Source organism: Cynocephalus volans, chromosome 11 (assembly GCF_027409185.1).
Source record: "Cynocephalus volans isolate mCynVol1 chromosome 11, mCynVol1.pri, whole genome shotgun sequence".
Lineage (NCBI taxonomy): Eukaryota > Metazoa > Chordata > Mammalia > Dermoptera > Cynocephalidae > Cynocephalus > Cynocephalus volans.
Genome location: NC_084470.1, coordinates 9838749 through 9859130, shown reverse-complemented (window position 1 = coordinate 9859130; position 20382 = coordinate 9838749). Strand labels below are relative to the sequence as shown.

General features: G+C 40.8%; 1 protein-coding gene across 2 annotated transcripts in view; it reads left to right on the top strand.

The window, feature by feature from the left end:
• POU6F2 (POU class 6 homeobox 2) overlaps positions 1-20382 on the top strand; it is a 449402-nt gene that overhangs the window by 8898 nt on the left and 420122 nt on the right. The window contains exon 1 of one of the 2 annotated variants that reach the window (XM_063115069.1): positions 17369-17464. The exons of the other annotated variant lie outside the window; for it this stretch is intronic. Within the exon in view, the coding sequence (XP_062971139.1) occupies positions 17447-17464 (18 nt within the window). The 5' untranslated portion in view covers positions 17369-17446. Of the gene's footprint in view, positions 1-17368; positions 17465-20382 lie in introns of those variants that run through there. 2 annotated transcript variants of the gene reach the window in all.

Genomic DNA, 20382 nt, shown 5'->3' with positions numbered 1-20382 from the left:
AGTGCATCTGCCTTCTCTGTAGCATTCTCTCTATGGAATGATTTACAACAATTTATTTAACCAGTTCTCTCTAAATGAGCATCCAGCTTTGAAAAATAAGTTAGTATCTGCAATTAATCTAACAAGTAGAGATGTTTCATTTCTCTTAGCATAAAAGGTTTCAGAATCTTCCCCAATAGAGTTTGCTTTACCAAAAGAACTCAGTGTCTCCTGAGAGAAGGTGACATGTAGTGCTAAAAGCGAGGGGTAGCTTCATGCCGTGAGAAAAGATATTGATCGTTTACATATTCAGTCCTCAACCCAACTAAAACAGCAATAAAAATCATAATATCATGCTTAGTAACAAAGAAGTAAGAATGAGAGAGTGACGCAAAGAGCCAGTTCTCAGTCAGACACATTGTGGCTTTAAAACCTCTATGTTTGTTCCAAGACACCAACTCCGCTGAGCAAAATGCATAACTTATTTTCTTTCATAGGCCTCGATGCTATTTATTAGGACAATTGACATAGATGTATATTTCCAATGCATGATTCAGTCAGTATACCTAGATTAGTGAAAAAGAGACCAGTAGAAATTCATGGTAATTAATGTCAGTGAAATTCCTGTTTTCTGTATTTCACATTGTCAGACCAGTACTTCAAACCTGATTCATAAATTAAATAATGCAGTCAGGAGAAGGGCTGAATCAAAACTAATCAGACTCAGCCCTTGAATTCTACTAATTTAAGGTTGTGAGAAGGTAGACAAAATATATACTAATTAAATATTTAAGAGAATGTAAGAAGTTACGTTGTGCATTTCTTTAAGGATATGTCTCTGCTCATCCATGTTAATCATGTTACCAGAGGTGAGGGAGGTGGTAATCAAATCTTATATTTTAATAAGAGATGGCGTGTGAGCGCCCTGTGGCATCTTTCCCTGAGCAGATTTCCACAGTCGATTCTATGGAACTGCCCACTGGGTGGGCATAAGCTTTCTCCTTCTCCGTTCTTCCCTCTAGAGTCCCTCTGTTCTTCCCTTCTGGACACGTACCCGGGGTAGGAAATGATCATCCTTCATCTGTAGGTTTGAACGTAGCCAGCTTCCTCACCTGGAGCTGAGAACAGGCTCTCGAGAACAGATTACAGAGTATGCCTTTGATATTAGTGACCTCATTTGAAAGCCACAACTCTAGGCGTGGTACAAATCATCATTCCCATGTTCTGGAAGTGGAAGGCAGCTGAGAGCGGTTACGTGACTTATTTGTAGCTACGTTGCTAGTGAGTGAAAGGGAGGTTAGAATCCAGACATTCTTTCTAAAGGCTCCCTGTTTTCCTCTATCCCAGTTCTTAACTGTGGCTGTCATTTAGAACCACCTGGGCCTACCTTTGAAAATACACTGAGTGCAGGACCCATCCCCAGATGGGGCCTGGGTATTGGCATTTTTTAGAAGCTTTACAGGTGATTTTAATGCATTCTATCACAGCACCTCTTAAATTGGATGAATGTCATTTTAAATAATAAAAATGAGGCAATAAAGATTAAACAATGTAGCCTCTAGTCATAAACCAACAGCAGAAGAGGAATGAAGGGAATGTGGTCTGTATTCATCTGTGCATGTGTGTTTCAGTGGGAATCTTGCAAACTTTGCTGAATGTCTGAAATAATTTGTTTAATAACATTTTTCATCCAGAAGAGGGTTAAATATTTAGCTATCTCCAAAAGAAAAACACTAATAATAATCTACCTGTTAGTGAGCTGGGTGCCGGGCACTTTACAAGCATGACTTAATCCTCACATCAGGTCTGCGGGGTAGGTGCTGTTATTATTTCTATAATCAGGACTAATTAGGAAGCTTAGGCTAAGGAAGTGGCACAAAGTCACATGGACGAGAAGTGGCAAACCTGGAATTTGACCTAAGAATTTGGAGGCCAGGCGTAAATCCTTAATCATAGACAAAAATCACAGAATTGGACTATGGCCCTAATGTTGCCTCTGGAAAGTATGAGTCTAAGGATTGTCTCTTCACAAAGGCAGATTTTATTGCAGAAATGTCTGTTTATTCCCCCCTTTCCTCTCTTTCTCTTTTTTCTCCTCCTCCCCCTCCTTCACCTCTTCTTCCTAAGAACCCACGATTCGTTTATTTCCTATACACAAGAAATTTATTGTTGCCATCAATCTCTTATAATTGGGCTCCACATGGTGACCTGGAAGCTGATTCTTTGGTAAAATAGGTAACAGTAGAGTAGATGGCAGGTGGAAGGATGGAAGAGTGCTGGGCTCTTTGCTGGGCGTCCGTCAGAGAGCTGCTCCTAACTGAGTGGTGAGTCACACTGGCCACGAGCAGTCAGCTTCCTAGTACTCCATGTGTCGTGTCTTCAGACACCACAGACCTTCAGTAGAGTGACCAGTAGGTACTGTTCTGTGTGTATGAGGGACAAAATTCCCGTAGACAGTTTCAGGGAAGGTCTGAAAACAGGTTTATAGTTCTACAATGCTGGTGGAGTTCTAACTATTTGAGATTAACAGTCTTGGAAACTCTTTTGTTTATCTTTTATCTTTTAACTGATCAACATTCTATCTATCTGTCTGTCTATCTATCTATCTATCTATCTATCTATCTATCTATCTATCTATCTATCTATCTATCTATCTATCTAATCATCTGTGTATCTTAACTGGTTAACATTCTTGCCTGAACTTGAGCGTTAAATCAGAGCATTACTTTTGCAAGATAAGTTTGCTTTCTCTAGCCGTTCTTCACAAAACTCAACTAAATTTCAGCCCAACGTGCACTGACACTTCTAAACTCATTCTTATAAACTATTATGTTATTATCATTGTGGGTTATGTCCGTGGGAAGTCAGGGATTCTACAAAGAAGTATTTCTGAACTCAAATTTTGGAAAAATTTTTACAATATTGTGGCATTTCTATTTCAATTCCATTTTTTGGAAATTGAATTAAATAAAGGGTGTCATTTATTCTACTTAACAGTTTTAAACTAAATTTCTTCCTGTGAAATAGCATTTAAAACATTTGTGGCAGTAGTGGGGCTGAAAAATAGAAATCTCTTCTCTACCTGGTAGTTTGAAATTTTCACCAAACAGTAACCTGTTTGCATTTGTGTGTTATGGATACAGGACCAGATAGAGTTTACTCCTAAATATCTCTTTTAACTTTTACAAATCATTCAGTTACATTAGACCTCATGAATGTATGGTTAGGAAACAATATGATGATTTGGTGAAATGAATCACCATGATCTTCAGTAAAGTCCTTATTACCGTGGAACCTCGGGAGGAAACATAACACTCGGAGAAGACGGTGGTTTTATTTTTGTCTGGAGCCTGTAATCAGCTGTAGACAAGAGGTCTGATATCTTGTACCGCCACTCTCCACACCTACACCCCCGCTCTCAGTGACCACTCTGAATCAAAGGGATGAGACATGGTCATTGTTCAAGCAGATGAGCTGAGCCTTGCTACCATCTTCTGCAAGAGCCCGGCAGCATGGGAAACGGGGTTGAACCTGTGGAGAGGGAATAAAAGTGAGGTGTGTGCTGGGATCCAAGACAGGAGACAAGGACATGAGTAGAAGATTTTGTGCATTAAGTTTGTTGAAGTTTTTATCATCTATTCACATCTCTCTCTTCCTTCACTATTTCTTGTTGGTTTTCTTTCTTTCCAGTTGGACTAAATCTTTATCAGAAATAGAGTTTTAAAGGAAGTGCTGAAGGTGAGGGATCATGCTGCTTCCTGTTTTTTTGCTTGAAGTCAGCACATTAAATTGACACCACATCACAGTACAGGGGCTCAAATTACATTTATGACCAAATGAACAGAAGAGTATGCCCTTGACCCACCAGCTATTATTTAAGTTTAGGAAAAAGTACTGTTACACATTAATTAAAAAATAAATAGGTGCTTTATGCACTCATTTATTCTGTCGGAGTTTCAAGGGTCAATAAACAAGACTCTTTTTCTAACTCCTGAGTTTATGTCCACTTAATTGTTTATAAAGCTCATTGAAAACTGTGGCTTTACATCTGCAGCCAAAAGGGTTTGCTAATGTCTTGTGTCCCTACGTTTTGATCTTGGCACAATCTACTAGAGGAAAGTTTGGTTCTGACGAGGAGACCCTTTTACCCAGGGTTTCTGCCTCCCACTGGGAGTGGGGCAAAGAGGAAAGAGATGAGATTTCCATATGGAATGGGGGTACCATGGACGTCACTCTCTTGTCATGCACCCGTGTAATACAGAATTTCTCCTCTCACGGGTGAGAGCTTTGTTCACATGAAAACCCAAGCCAAGGGAACAGAGCTCCTTCTTTCTCCCTCTGTCTGGGCAATTCCTTCCAATCTATTTCTGCAGAAAATGGGTGATATTGGTGTCTTATTGGAACTGTTGTCAGACTCAGAATCCGAACAAAGGGGCTTGAATAAAATAAGGTCCTTGGCTTTTAGTATTTTCAGTTTAGACTTTGCAGAGATGCTTCCTTCTGTTTCTCTTCACTTCCTTTTGTTTTGTTTTCTGTTCCTATCATTAATCTATCTTTTCTTTCTTTCCTTCCCTTCCTTCCATCCTTCCTTCCTGTGCAATTGGCCCACGATCATCTTAGAGTAGGTGAAGAGTTGCAAGAGCTGCTGGAGACTGTACAGGATTTTTCTCGTTATGCTCAGCATCTTACCCTCTCCTTTTGTCCCCTACTTTCCCAAACAACCCTTCAGTCTCTCTGGAGGTGCGCCCTGGCATGCAGTGGGCACTCAGTAATTGCCAAGGCACGACTGCTTTGTGACAGCTGTGGCTCTTCTAATTCAGATCTCAGTGGAATGCTCTTTCGCAAGTGGCTGTGAAGCCTTGAGGTGCCTTCGCTCCATTCACTCCCTACCAGCATTCTTTGTCTGGGATTTTTGTGTGTGTGTGCGCTCTGCTTCTAGTTTCATTTCAGAACGTGTAAATGAAGCTATCCTTGAAAATTGTCATTTTCCATTTTTATATTGATGTCTAAAGGAAAGTGCTTCCTCAGCCATGGTTTCTTATTCATACTGCAAAACGCACTTGATTTAAGCAGCTGCCACCATGGTGCCCAGTGGACGCTCCCTTCCAGCACATCATAATGTCGAATCCAAACACATGAAGGAGGGGCACAGGGTCCTCTTTAACAGACCTGAAAAGACAATGGGGAGTGGAGAAGGAGGACATAGGATTTGAGTTTCAGAAGTTTACATTGACTAGATGTTAAGTTGTATGGGGAACAAATAAACAGGAACGACCACAGAGGCAAGACTGAAGGACAATTTATAAATCCCACACCACTGTCTTTAGGGATTTCATAAAAATATTTTCATATTATATTTGTTTAGTGGTGACAACAAATCTGTACTAACACTTTGCCACCTTTAAAACATATCCCTTAAAATGTTACTCTGGATGGGAAGATTGTGTTAGTACTTTAGCAGTGTTTTGTGCAGTGAGGTCAAGGGACTGTGAATAATTTTCATCTTTCTATAGATGTAAATGGATTATTCAAATCATGTTTTGAAACTTTTGATACAAAAGGCTATGGAGTAACACATTAATTGGCAGCATCGAATGTATGTACAAATTGACAAAGTTAGTGAATAACAAAATATAGTGAATAAAGAGATTATTTTGGTACTTGGAAGACAGTGGCATGAATTTAGGATCTACTCTAGTTGATTCTTGAACAAAATTTTCTCAAAATTAAGTCTAAGTAAAAGTTATATAAGTGAACTATTTTATATTTCTGTGTATAGAAATAAGCAAATGGTAATATCTGAATACTTGACATTTAATTTTTTCTTGATTTTCTGGCTCGGTTTTAAACAATAATGAAGTTTATATATATTATTGTTTTAATAAAATAATTATTCCTCTTCTGTATAACAAATCGAGGGAAAAGGAATATAGGCACAGGTGAAAAAAAGGTTTTAGACTAGATTAGTAAAAAATGAAGTGCTGATTGGTTCATTTATTTGACTGAGTGTCCTACACAACAGTTATGATTTTCAGGTTTAAAATTAGAATTCAGTAATATTACAAAATCTGAAATCGCGTCTAAAAAGAAAAACATACAAACGTCAGAGGTAATGTCTGAGAGCAAAATCGTATTTCTCAGGCGTTGCAGGTTTAGGTTTCTGGGTCCAGAAAGAACCTAAAGGAAGGTCTGCTGAGCCTCTGAACTGACACTGAGCAACACCGACATCTGAATGTCAGGATCTTACACACACACACACACACACGCACGCACGCACGCACGCGCACGCGCACGCACACACGCACGCACGCACGCACGCACACACGCACACGCACGCACACGTACACACCACACACACCACACGCACGCACACGCACTCATGCACACGCACACACACGCGCACGCACGCACGCACACACACGCACGCGCACACGCACGCATGCACACACGCGCACACGCGCACACGCACGCGCACACACACGTGCACACGCACACGCACGCACGCACACACACTCACACACGCACGCACACACTCACGCACACACACACACTCACACGCTCACTCACGCACACACACACGCACGCACGCACGCACACACACACACACGTGAATCAGTGGTTCATTTTTGCTTTTTTATATTACCTGAAAACCTTTAGTTTTTTTCCTCCCACGAGAGGTCAGAAAACCTCTAAAGTGCATCAAGTTTGATCCCCCAATGTAGAATCCCATGGAAGAGGGACGTGTCTGGTGTTCTGAGAGCGTGTTTCAGAGCATCGGGCTCTTGCTGGACCAGAGGAGCATTATGTGCTCGGGGCCAGCTCTCTCTATGGAGGCAAAATTTAGCTTGAAGCATTCCTTAGAACCTTTTACTGCTCTGGGTAATATTTATTTTCTTGACTCTCCTGGAAGTGATTTTTCCACTTGGCTGAGCAAACCTTTTGTCCACCTAGAATTCAAAGTGTCTGAGGTTAATGAAAAGGCAAAAGTGTCAAATTTGTTAGTGCCAACTATTCTTTGTTATTCTCAATTTTCCTAGATTAATTGTGAATTATAGGCCATCCCTTCCTGAAAGCATGGGAGCTCTAAGGTGCAGGAGCGCCGCGGGAATGAGGCTGAGGGAAGCCACCACCTGGAGACGGAAAACAGGCACCAAAGCAGGACGGGGTGGGGCACACAGCAGATCAGGAAAGCCAGGCAGGCGAGGTAGAGTACCCACAAAATAGAGTTGTGTCTTGGGGGTATAATGACAGGGACCTGGCAGGTCCCAGAGGAGGTAAGAGTGGGTACGAGGGGGTCTCAGAGGAGGAAGGGAAGTCTAATACTGCATGGAAGGGCAAGGAAAATCCAGTTACCAGGGTGAGAGTGCAAAGAGAGGGTTTGGGCCCAGAAATAAAGCAGCCGCTTGTTTGCTGAGCCCGGGCAGGGGCAGAGCAGGACAAAAAGGCTAACACACGTGAGTGCTCCTGTCATGGTGCCCATGACGGGGCTGGGTCTGGAGGTGCCGGTCAGTGGCCGTCTGGATAAAGAACGGTTGTGTGGCCACAGAACCAAGCTGGTTCCATCTTCTTCTCCCCGTTTCCAAGCTTTTCCCACCAATGGCGTCCCCCTCCCTGGCTCCCTCCTCACTTCATGCCTATACTCTGCTCCCTGCCACTCCGATGCTCGTTTCAGTCCTTGCTGCCTTCAATCCCCAGATAAAACCTCGTAACCCGCCATCTGATCTTGTCACTCCTGTGCTCCCCCGCTCCGTGGTCTCTCTCCCTAATGTGGCAAATTTAACCTCTCTGCAACCCCGCACCATCTTACTCTCCTCGTCCCTACCGACAGGACGATCGACTCCGATCTTCTTATGGAGCCTTTCAAAGGGATTCCCCAGAAGAAATCCCTGGAAAGCAGTGAAAGAGCAGATACTCCATGAGCCATTGGATCTGAAGCCCGATGCTTAATTCATGAAGTTCTTTTCACGTAGCTCGTTCTGTAGCATTTCGATGCATTTGTGCCTCCATTACTTGTATTCAGAAATGGATCGAAAGTACTGAGTTGCTTCCCAGAGACTCCTTGGGAGTTCATGCACATCTACCTGTTCTGTGTCTTGAGATGTTATTAGAATTAGACCCCCCCCCCCTTTTTTTTACACCATAACAACCTGGACGTTTGGCTGTCCCTTCACAAGCATCCTGTTGGAGGCTAAAGGCATCTTTCCTACAGACCCATTCTGCCTAAAAGAATAATAGCACTTATTTTACTCTTACTGTGTGCCAAACAGTTCTAAGAAGTCCGCGTGCATACCTATCTCAGCACGAGTAAGTGGAGGAGGTGGGATTCAAACTTAGCATTCTGACCTTGTTTACACCGCCTTTTTCTTTTTTGGCGGCTGGCTGGTATAGGGATCTGAACCTTTGATCTTGGTGTTGTCAGCACCACACTCTCCCCACTGAGCTGACCAGCCAGGCCTATGCCTCCTGACTTGGTTATTTCTGCAAAGGATGTCACAGCCTCCCACTCACCTGAGCTGGGCACCTCGGGCGTCTTGAATCCTTTCACACTGAACGAGTGGCCAGAGCTTGTGACATCTCTTGGTCCACTCTTATGCTGTCCTCCTGTCCTGACTTTGGTCCCTCTTGCCTGGACTGCTGAAGTGACCGCCATCTCGTCTTCCCATCCCATGCTTCCTGCACATCAGTGGCCTTCAAACATTTCTATTTCCAAACACATTTTACATAAAAATCCCCAAATGTAGAGCAAACGTGGGGCTCTGGTTAAAGTTGGGGGAGGAGCCCAGATTCCCACATGCTCTGTGTTGACTTTGTCACTGCTGACCCGGACGCTGGATGACTTCCTCAGGACACAGGTGCGCCGCGCTCTCCCCTGTTCTGAGCCATCCCGTGGCTCAAGGTCATGGTCGCGGGGCTGAGGTCCTACGAGGCCTCGCGTTGTTCCCGGCTTCATGTCCTTCCCTCCCGCTCAGACACTAAACTCTAGTCTAGTTGGGTTAGACTGCTCACTTTTCTCAAACATCTGCCGTTTCTTTACTCCCTACCTTTGAATTTCCCCCACAATTTCTGTTTATTTAAATCCTGAGCATCCTTTGGAAGCCAAAGCTCGTCCAGCCTGCCTGAACCGGTCTGGACTCTCCCATCCCCAGACAATGCCGAGCCTCTCTGTGGCCTCTGCATTCTGCTTCATATTAGGTCATTGTAAACCTGCACTCCATTCCCCTTGATGATGACCTCTCGGGTGTTACCTTTCAAATATCTCTTTGGTGCTGTATTTACCCCATGCTGGTCAAGTCCATAGCCTTGGACCTAGACACACTGAATGCAAACATTTTATAGATAGGGAAAAAAATATTTATTCAACAACTGTTTATTGAATATTTGTTAAGCAATCTTCTAGGCCCTGGGAATGTAAGGTCCCAGCTGTTATGGAACTGACAGCGGGTATGGATGTATGTAAGCAGATATGATAAGGTCCTCCTCCTCTGAAGAAACTTAAAATCCATACAGTTACAGAATTTTTATAGGAAAGAGATCATCAAGTCAAAATGACCCGAGATGCTTGCTTTCACTCAAAAAGGCTAACCGATTTGACCAAGGTCAGTGGCCAAACCTGAGTGAGCCCTTGTTCTCTGGGCAATTCTATCACAGCTCTCAGGCCACTTCTGACGGGTTCCTAAGCACAAGATCTTGTTGGTTTAGAAAAATGGACAAAACAGAGATTGTTCTTTGCAAAATTGTCTTTATATGCATGTCTGTTTTCTCTGACCATTTTTACAATGACTAAGTCTGTTCTCTTTCCCTCCTTCCCTCCACATCCACCCTCAAACCCCTCCCAACAACCCCATGAACAACGTATCCCACTCATGCCAGTTAATAAATTACCTGTGACATCTCCTCGACCTTGGAGCTTCCTGAGGTTAGGGGTGGTGGAGAGAATCTTCTCCCCTGTTCTTTATCAGGTGCATACTTGCTTGAGCTGTCCTAAGTGATTAAGGTGTACTTGAGTGAATTTTAACAACTCATGAAGATGGAGTTGCAGTGCTCAGCTCCCAATGAGAGAGGGAGTTTACACTATATAAAATATGTTCTCACTTTTTCAAAGCATACCTCTATCTAGACACGGATATATTTTGATATTTTTTGAGATGCCATAGGCTACATAGAAGCAATTAGGAGACCTGAACATGTATAAAAGAGCATAGATATGTTCTGTAAAGCATTTTTAATGCAAGAGAAATTTTAGGAAAATTTAAGCAGTAAATATTTTTTTTGGTATTAATTGTGTTAGTTGTTATAAGCGCGAGTTGAAAGGGAGTGAGAGAAAAATGAGACCAGCACATTATGCGTAAGGACCCAACAGTGGACAACACAAGAATGAGCATTAGAGGGTTAGGTCTGGGAGGCAGGTGCTAGAGTTAAGTAGTGGGTGTTTGGGGGTAGATTCTAATAGCATTTCCACTTTGTAGGCTTCTCCACATGACATTTAAAAATATGGAATCTGCTGTTGGGTCACAGAGGGAGGAATTCCCTCATTCTTAGTAGAACTATAAGGCCCCAGTGAATATATTTCTTAAGCTACTTGAAGCAGGGGCCATATTTTCCCCCAGCCTCCAGCACATGCGTTTCACATAGTAGGCACTCAATAAAGATTTGTCAAGTGTATGAATGCACAGGGTTTCCATAAGGTGTGATCTAGTGCTGTTCAGGTGGTTTTTATTCCATTTTATCATTACTCAGAACTTACAGCTCCCATAACAACAATAACTTGTACCCCTCCAGCATATGTAGTATTTCTGTATGTGGTGCCAACTTTCATGTCATACTATATGTGTAACTGGTTAAGTTACAGTTGTTGTGGGAGCCACAGGCTTTTTCCCACCTAAAATGAACCCTCGCCAGACATCCTAGTCCAGGTAGAGAGAATACCATACAGCCTTTCATGCTTAACCCCCTCCCCTGACTCGGGGCCCCCAGTGTGGCCGGCAGATCCAAATACAAGCTTGTGTGCTGATTATAATGACAATTCTGTGCTTAACAGTATTTTTTTTTTCCTAATAACACTGTAGCATTAATATTTCTAAAGCCCACTTTTGTATTTACTTTTGCTTTGTTGGGGGTGCTTTTATATTGCATGTCCATTCTGAAAAGGGGGAGTCAATTCATAAATTGCAACCAAAGATGAAATGTAATTGCTTTGTTTCCCTAATGTAGGTACTATACCTTTTCTTTTTCTATTCAAAGGTACAGATTTTTAAACAGGAGTCTCTTGAAACTTAGAAAAATAACTAAAGCTCATTTTAGTTCTTCTCGTAATTCAGCTTTGTGAATAGAAAGCCAAGGAAAGGGGACAGTGTACAGGTGAGGGGACAGTTAAGGGAAGCCAAGTGGAGTCCGGTGCTTCTTGCAGCAGGCTCATTTTTGGGGTGGGGATGTCAGAGCACCTGTTTAAGCTGATTGGCCTTGAGCCAGCAGGTATTTATCTTTGTATTACTTGAAGCTTGCTGAGGTACTCTCAGTAAGGGAAATCCTCAGGATATCTATGCCTCTCTAAATTGAGAGTTCCTTATTGTTTAATACTGATTTACTTATAAGGCTTTTATTTCTTCCAGTGATCACTTGCACCATCGCTGAGGCAAGTACAACATTTTACCGATGTTTATTATGCATCAGTGACTAGATCAGATTCGTCTCCACTGTATTTCCTCTAGTGTTCTCTACATCCCCTGCACACCTCCCACCCTCTCCATTTCCTCAACACACACACACACCCACACACCCATACACCCACACACACCCCTCCCCAGCTGATAACTGGATGTTAGTCTCCCTCTTATGTATTCATAGCCTTGGCCTCAAAACTGAACCCTTCTGACCTTTCTCTCTCTCTCCATAAGTTATAAACTGGTTTACTCAAACATATTTGTTGAAATGGAATAAAGATATGCCCAAATTTTGGTTATAGAATATCTAGAAAAGATGAGGGCCAAAGGAAACTTTCTTCCCACTCCTGTTTTGTTGATGTCTCCTTTGCCCCTACGCACAGGGTCTCCCGTGTGGTGTCTCGTCCTTCCCTCTCTATACCGTGGTCCCTCCTTTTCCTTGTGTCCTCCAACACCTCAGTCCTTGGAAAGCCAAAAATGACCTGTTCAGTGTTCTCTGTTCAAATAGCCTGTAAATGAATTCATACATATGTATTAATATGTGAACTATCATGTAGTATTTATACTTTAAAGTATACTTTAAAACGTATCATGGCATTGGAATACATTAACCTTAAATATTAATTTAATGATGGGGATTTCATGTTGGGCAGGTGAGAGAGATGTTTCTGAGTGAATAGTTCCTTACCTCTCAGCCTATACCACCTATCAGGCCACTTTCTCTGCCTGTTCTTGATAGTGCCTGCATGGTTTGTAGACAGCTTGAAAATGACTTCTGGTGGGTATAGTGGCACTACATTTCCATGCTGAGACAAAATATTCTAGAAAGATCATTCTTTGTTGCAGACAATTGTGATTTTTTTTGCATTGGTTTATAACCAGAGTTGATGATAGGTGATAAGTTAGTTAATTAATTTGTGTGATTTTTATTGAGTATCTGCTATGGGCCAGGAACTATTTAATATACTGGGGATAGAATAATGACGAAGGTAGTTGTGGTCTTTGTCCTAAGCTAGATTTTAGTGTAGACAAGGAAACAGATGAGAAATGAGTAAAAAACAAAGAAAAATCCCAAATTGTGATAAGTATCAGGAAGGAAATAAAAAATATTGCTAAGAGAGTAAATTATGATTGAGATTGGGAAATCTCCTTGTAGATGGGGAGATGTGGGAAGGCCAAGCTTGAGATAAGGCTGAAGGTTAAAAATGGTCACATTGTGGAAAATGGGGCTGGTGATGGGGTAGAAGAGATGATGATGATGATAGTGATAGTGATGTGATGGTGGTAATGGTGACGGTGGTGATGATGATGGTGATGGTGATGAGGATACTGATAGTGATGGTGATGCGATGGTGGTGATGCTGATGGTAATGGTGACAAGTAGTAATGGTGATGGTGATGTGATGGTGATGGTGGTTGTGATGGTGATGGTGATGTGATGGTGGTAATGGTGATGGTGGTAATGGTGATAGTGATGTGATGGTGATGGTGATGGTGATGGTGGTGATGGTGGTGACAGTAATGATGATAATGATGGTGATGGTGATGAGGATGGTGATGTGATGGTGGTGATGGTGGTGATGTGATGGTGATGATGGTGGTGATGGTAGTGATGGTGATAGTGATGATGATGGTGATGATGGTGATGGTGATGGTGGTGATGTGATGGTGATGGTGGTGATGTGATGGTGATGGTGATGATGCTGATGCTGATGCTGATGGTAACATGATGTGATGTGATTATGGTGATGGTGATGATGTGACGTGTTAGTGATAATGCTGCTGATACTGATATGATGGTGATGTGATGGTGATGATGGTGATGTGATGCTGATGGTGATAGTGATGGTGATGGTGATGTGATGGTGATGGTGATGGTGATGGTGATTTTAAGCCACAATGTAGTTTAAAACTAATCTATGGTAAAAATAACATAACTGTGGCAAATATTATTCCTTGACATTTTGTCCAAGAAGACCTAGAAACAGTGACAAATAGGATGGTATTAAATAAGTTGTTTAATCTTATCTTTGCCTTTGATAAAGCCTCTTGTTGTTTTTTTTTTGTTGTTTTCGTGACCAGCACTCAGCCAGTGAGTGCACCGGTCATTCCTATATAGGATCCGAACCCGCGGCGGGAGCATCGCTGCGCTCCTAGCACCGCACTCTACCGAGTGCGCCACGGGCTCGGCCCTTATCTTTGCCTTTGAAATAATTTACTCTTGGAGGTACACTTAGTAGCAAAGGAACACAGAGTACTTCTAGAGTTTATGCATTTCTTTGGTAGATAATGAATTCTAGAGAAAAACAAACTGGCTGCTATTACCCTGTTCTTCTTTAGGCAAAAATCCAGGGGTTTGAAACCAGCTTTGTAATATAATACTGGTTTTGCCTTAATGATTTACAAGCATCAGAAAGAAAGATAACATTTTAGGCAACAAACTGATTACTGACCTGCTGCTTCGGCAGTTTATTGATTTGATCAATTTCTCTAAAGACTACTGGTTACTTTTCAGGGGAAATTTTTGGATATTTTTTGGTGCTATGTTATATCCTCCTTCCCTACCACACTCTTGCTTCTCTGCCTTCTCTTTTCCTGCCCCAACGTCTTCAGCCTGTAAATTTGAAGGTTTCATTAGAGATCAGGTACTCATGTCAGGTAATGAAAAGAGATGGTGTTTTAAAATTTGCTGAGTTTGCTATTAATTATATTAAGCTCATCCATAATCTATGGGAGAGCACTTGTGGAAAATCAACACAATTTAGTTGTCTTTGTTTTTGAATTTGTAAGACTTAATGACATGGAAGGAATTTCAGTTATTTAGTTAACCAGAAAAAAGCAGGTTATAGCACATGATGTTATTACATGATTCAGTTCTATGAGATGCATAACTAAATATTTTTATATGCATGCAAAAAAGCCATCAGGGATATATTAAAATGTTAATAATCTTTTACTCATGGAATATTTTGAGAAAAAAATTTTTTTCTTTTCTAAATTCTAAAATTTTAACAATAAAAAGACTATTTTTGAAATAAACCACAGAAATAATAATTTATTTTGGCCTTTGACCTAGTAATTCTACTTTTAGGTAGTTTTCAGAGATCTCTTTGAAGAAATTGTATTAGCACTCACACACAAAAAGGAAGCATCTAATGTCTTAAAAGAGGGGAGTGATTAAATGTATCATGGTAAATCCACAGATCATGTGACATTAAAGTTTTCCAAGAAGTTGAATGACCTGGATATAATATAATGACCTACTTATAATATAATGTGTAATATTAAGAGAAAAACATTAATTTATATGGTAAGGTCCTAACTATGTAAAAAAAAAAAAAAAAGTATGTTTGGGAAAAAAAGACGATAAATAAATAATTAAATTTTTGGCAGTGATAATTTCTTGGTTTGGGGCATCAGTTTTCTTCACTTTTCAGTAAATAGACACTCTCTTTAAAATGAGATGTGTAAACATTTATAATTTAAAAAAGAATCAGAATAAAATATCACAGGTAACAATTCATTTAGATATTTTGGTGATAATAATGCAGCAGTCCTAGAACATACTACTTTTCTCTGTATTCATCCAGTGGTTATATAAACAAATAACATCCCTGAATCTTTTGGATAGTTCTCATACATTGTCTAAATTCTAGAGAAATACAAAAAAACTCAAGTTTTATGGTTGAGCTATTGGATTGTACTCTTATGAGCAGTTACAGCTTGGACATGTTGTTTAGACACATCGCCCACTCTGCTCAGTTGGTCAGGACGTTCGGTCAGGTTAATGGGCAACAGAAGAGCTCCCTGAAGTTTTTTTGCGTACCGGACATTTGACATGAGAATTGGCTCTACTATTTTGGTGCCCCCGTTAAGCTCCAGGACAAGCCCAGTGAATGAACTGACCCAATCGCTTAGGCATCTCTGGACCTGTGAGTTAGGGGACAAGAATTGTGGAGTAGCAGTCCCTGTGCCGAGGAGGCCCTCGATAAACCATAGGCACTTAAGGCACTTTGATCGTGATCATATTCCATCCCCCAATTTTAAAAGGAAAGTTGGTACTTTGTGTATATTATTTATGTGAATGATACCTGTCTGAGATTAAAAAGTAAAACAGGAGGAGTAGTTGTAGTAATACTGATAAAAATGTACCAAACATCACGGTTGCCAATTGTTGTGCACCTGCTGGGCCCAGGCCCTGCGAGGGATGCCGGCGTTTGTCTTGTTAATCAGGGATGCCACCCTCCATTGCCCTCTTCTGATGAGTATAGCATGTAAAGGGACACAGTGGCCAGGCTCTCAGCACATTCATGTGCAATGCCCTTCACCCCTTCCACCTCTCGTTTCTGGTCTGGGCCCTGATGGTCGTCCATCGCTTTCCGAGGCCGATGAGTTTCAAGGTGAGACAAAGAGCAAATCCTGTAAGATAATTCTGTCACTCACCTCATCTTCATAATCTTCCCTGAGCTTCCTCGGCTGCTCACCCTGGTATTGATCGTGTCACAGGCTATAGCAGACCAAGGCAGGGGGCTGAAAACCTCTCCGCACAACCTTTGCCAGTGCGCCTGTTTCAGCTCCAGGAAGAAAAGCCTGCTGTGAAAACAATCAGTGCATTTGCTTTAGATCTAAGTGATTCCAACTAGGTCGATGCTTCATGCTGATGTGTTGAAAACATTTAAAAAATTTCTCAGAGTTTGATTTCTACGGGAACATTGTGGCATGTGTCTCAGTGTCTGCAGTTGTTATTTTTCACTTACGCAGCCGAAAAGCACTTCCTGCCACAGCACACAAAAGCAGTAGGAAAACGGAGGCTTTTGTCTGGACGGATACTTGCTCTAAATGCTTTTTGGAGAAAGAGAGGAACACGTGTGTGCAGGTTTGGTTGATGGCCATGTGCTGTCTTCACCTGCAGTGGTGGGGTTTTTGTCTTTGTTCTTGTTTTTTGTTTTCCTCCTAAAGTGAATATGATACACTGTTGACAGTGTATAAACACAAGAGAATGGACTTCTGTGTGGTTTGGTTTTGAGTTTTGAGATTTTCTTTGTTTTGGCACAGACTTTCCTAAAGCAAATCATTCATAATAATGTCGAGTTGCTTTATCTTCTAAAGATCCATCCAATCTCTGCAAGTTCATATTTATATTCAGAAACAACTGGGCCTCTTCATCACAGGTTGGCATCAGTGGTATAAAATAGGCATTAAAAAAAGGAGCTGTCCTCACACAAATTAATATATTTAATCTCTGGCAGAGACCCAGGACAATATTTAATTGTAGAATCTAAGATAACGAGTTTTCCAACTGAAAAATAATCTCTCTAAAGGAGAGGGTGCTGGGAGGGCATGATAAGGGGTGGGGAGTCCAGTCTGAAAGTGTGGGTCAGAGGCCTCCATAGGCGTATAATCCTCACGAACTTCCAAGTCCCTTTTTTTGGTTATTAATAATAGAGTCCAGGATTTGTTTAAAAAAAAAAAATCGAATCCACAAACTACCCCTTCAAAACTACTTTTCCTTTATGTAGAGATGAAGCCGGAGGACTGGCAGTGTGGCTCTCTATTGTCCACGTAGCTCCAGGAGGATCTATGGCTCCATCAGTGTTAGAGCTCAGCTGTCCAATCGTTCATTTGCCAAGTCCTATAAAAAGTATGTGTGTCAGTGCAGCTGAGTTTTCTTTGCAATGTCATCATTTAAATAAAATGTTGGGGTTTTCTTCTAGGCATGAACTCTCTTGGGTTGTGTTACCCTGTTTGCTGTTTACTGTCAAGACGCTGAAGGAATGTTCTTATAATGATCCAAGAGGAAGTGGCAAATGAGTGCTCTTTTTCAGGTATTTTGTTGATTTTTCAGAATGCCTAACAATAGGAAATTTCCACGAAACTGTAATCTGGGAGTTTAATGTATAACATCTGAGGAAAACGTTGCCGTGTTTTCTTTAGTCAAATGAGTGAGATCTTTTGCTCTGATCTGCTGCTTCTCTAACAGGCTAGATTTGTTTTATGCCAGAATTACTCCTTGATTCATAAGCCGTGTCACCTCTGGTCAGCTCTGTCTCCATGAGTGATATTACGGTTTATTTTACTGATTACCTACACTGAGTACATAGCTCTCCTCTCTGTTTCTTTACTTGACCATTACAGCTTATATTCTAAATACAAACTGCATATAAATGAGCTTTTATGGAATTTTATTTGCTATCTTTATATCTCATTAGAAGATATAAGATAGACAGGATGTGGCCTTTATTGGAAGAGATACTCTAGATCTTTCGGTACTACTTTACACTTGTATTTTGATATATCTGTGTTTAGGAAGCCTGAAGTATTTTCAAGGTGTTAGGTCAGTAATACTCATGGCTGCCTTATGAAGAAGCTTAGAAGAAAATTTCAGTTGAATGTACTGTGTCTTAAAGGCACAGAAGACTTGAGGGGGTACCTAGGTCATAGCTGGTGGATCTAGGAGCAGAATTTATCTCCAGCTTTCTAATCTCTTTTCTTTATACTAGATATATGCTTTTCTAAAATGGGGCACCCCTTCAGAATATCTTGGTCTATAGAGTTTTAGAACCCTGGGGATAATACAGTCTGCTGATTTTGCCATGATAATGGTATTTCACAGTGTTACGTAGCAGAAAGAAGGCGGCATTTATGTAAAACATAAATGACAGCATTTGTCTGAAAATACAAAGAAAGTGGAGCTGCTTGTAGACTCAACAAGTGGGGAAAATAATTCTAAAACGTCATCTTTCCAGCATCATTTCATTCATTTTAAAAATGAACTCCTTGGGTGTGCTGTAGAACTACTATTTGTACTTTAAATGTACTATCAAGAGCCCTATTTGTAAAGAATTTATGCACTTAATTTATGTACTCAGCTTGTCAGGTTACTTTGTTTCTGGATTTTTTTCCTCTGAGCAATGGAAGAGTCTGCATGAGTTGCAAAAAGAAAAACCAGAGGCTTATAATAAGCTTATACTGGCTCATATGTGAAGCTTAGGCTACTATAGATTTTCCAGAAAATCAAATATGGATGTGGTGGAAATATGTTTTCTGGCCAGAGAAGCGACTCATTATGGGACCATTAACTGTACATCTCTTGGGAGTATCTTTAAGCAGTTACTTAAAAGCCAGTGTTTAGCAGCAGAACTTTCAGAGAAGTGTAACCCAATGCTGGCAGTTCAGGAAAGCTGCTTTAAATGAACATTTCCCCACAGGAGATTATTTCCAATGGGCCTGTGGAATAGCAGGTGGATGGAGCTCTCTCCCAGCTAACTGGTAAAACGTGTATTTAGGAGAGTAGACATTATAACTAAAAATGAAGATGAACATACTGAAAAATAAGTGGATAACATTCATTTTACAGAAATGATAAAAGTTTAGATGTTTTTAAAGCAACTTTTAATGTTAAAAAATCTTTCTCCTATGTCTTGGATAATATGAAGACAACATCATTGAGCAGTTTTACGAGACGTCTATGTGCAGGTTGAGTCTTAATTCACCTGATGAATCCCAGGTAAATTGTTATGTGTGGAATCTTATGGCTGTAGACAAAGCTGATGACAATGGGTCCTTATTCTTTTGTCACCCTCTATGTGTTGCTGTTGCTTAGACCTGGAAAGGAAACTCTGCAGGGTTTTTTTTTGCCTGGGTCTTTTCCTGATGTCCTCCTAACTGTGAAAGTCATGTGGAACATTCTCTCACAAATGTTGGAGAGCTCTTTTTCACAGTAGGCTATAAAAATATATCCTTGTTTTAGAAGAAGATGAAGCCTCCCTGCTTCTTAGTTTCCTTTTGCCAAAAGCTGAACTGTTCCCCTGAAGCTGTTGCTTCCTTCTCTCCACTGCTGTTGACCCTTCTTTTCTATTAGTTGGGTTCAAGATGCTCTTGGCAAAAGGATAGTATGAGGATAAATAATTGTCTTTCTCCTTCCGGTCTCCATTCAAATGACCACTGAGAGTATTTAACATTGTTAGTAACTGTGTCAGAATATTCTGTTTTGTTTATGAGCAGAATTCTTAAAATATTTGGGTGCCTAATAATTTCTTGTTCTTAGAACTTATTTCCTCCTTCTGCTTAAAAAAATATTATGATGACTATTAAGCATGCCTATAGATCCCTGTATTGGCCAGCTGCAAAAAAAAAAAAAAAAAAAAAAAAAAAAGAAAGAAAAAAGTCATACCTATACCTATATGTCTGATTATATTATATACAGTTCATCCCTTTCTCATATCATAAAGTAGGAAAACATTTAATTCACAAGTGGAAGTTGATTAGAAAATAGATTAATTTGTTTATTCATTGGCTTGTTCGTACATTTCACTCATTCACCGTTTCACTCATCAACCAATCATTAGATATTTGGTCAGCCTTCATTACGCAGGCATTTTGTTGAATGCTGAAGATAAAAGTAAAAATATATGTGGCTTCTGCCCTCAGGAAACTTATGGTTTAATGTAAAAAAAGTCAACAGATAATTTTAACGTAATAATAATAATTGCCTTCATTCATCCATCTAACAAATATTTGTCAAATCCCTACTGTGAGCCAAGCAGGGTTCTAGGATCTGGGGATATGATGAGACATAAAAACAGCAGTGTGGTCCTGTTCTCTTACAGTGCAGTAGAAAAGACGTCAGTGAATCAAATGATCACATAAATAAACATAAAATAGTGTTAAGTGTCACCCTGGGGAGGTGAATGTTGTGAGAGCACATCACGGGGGGCTCTGGTCTAATCAGAAGGTGGGGAGG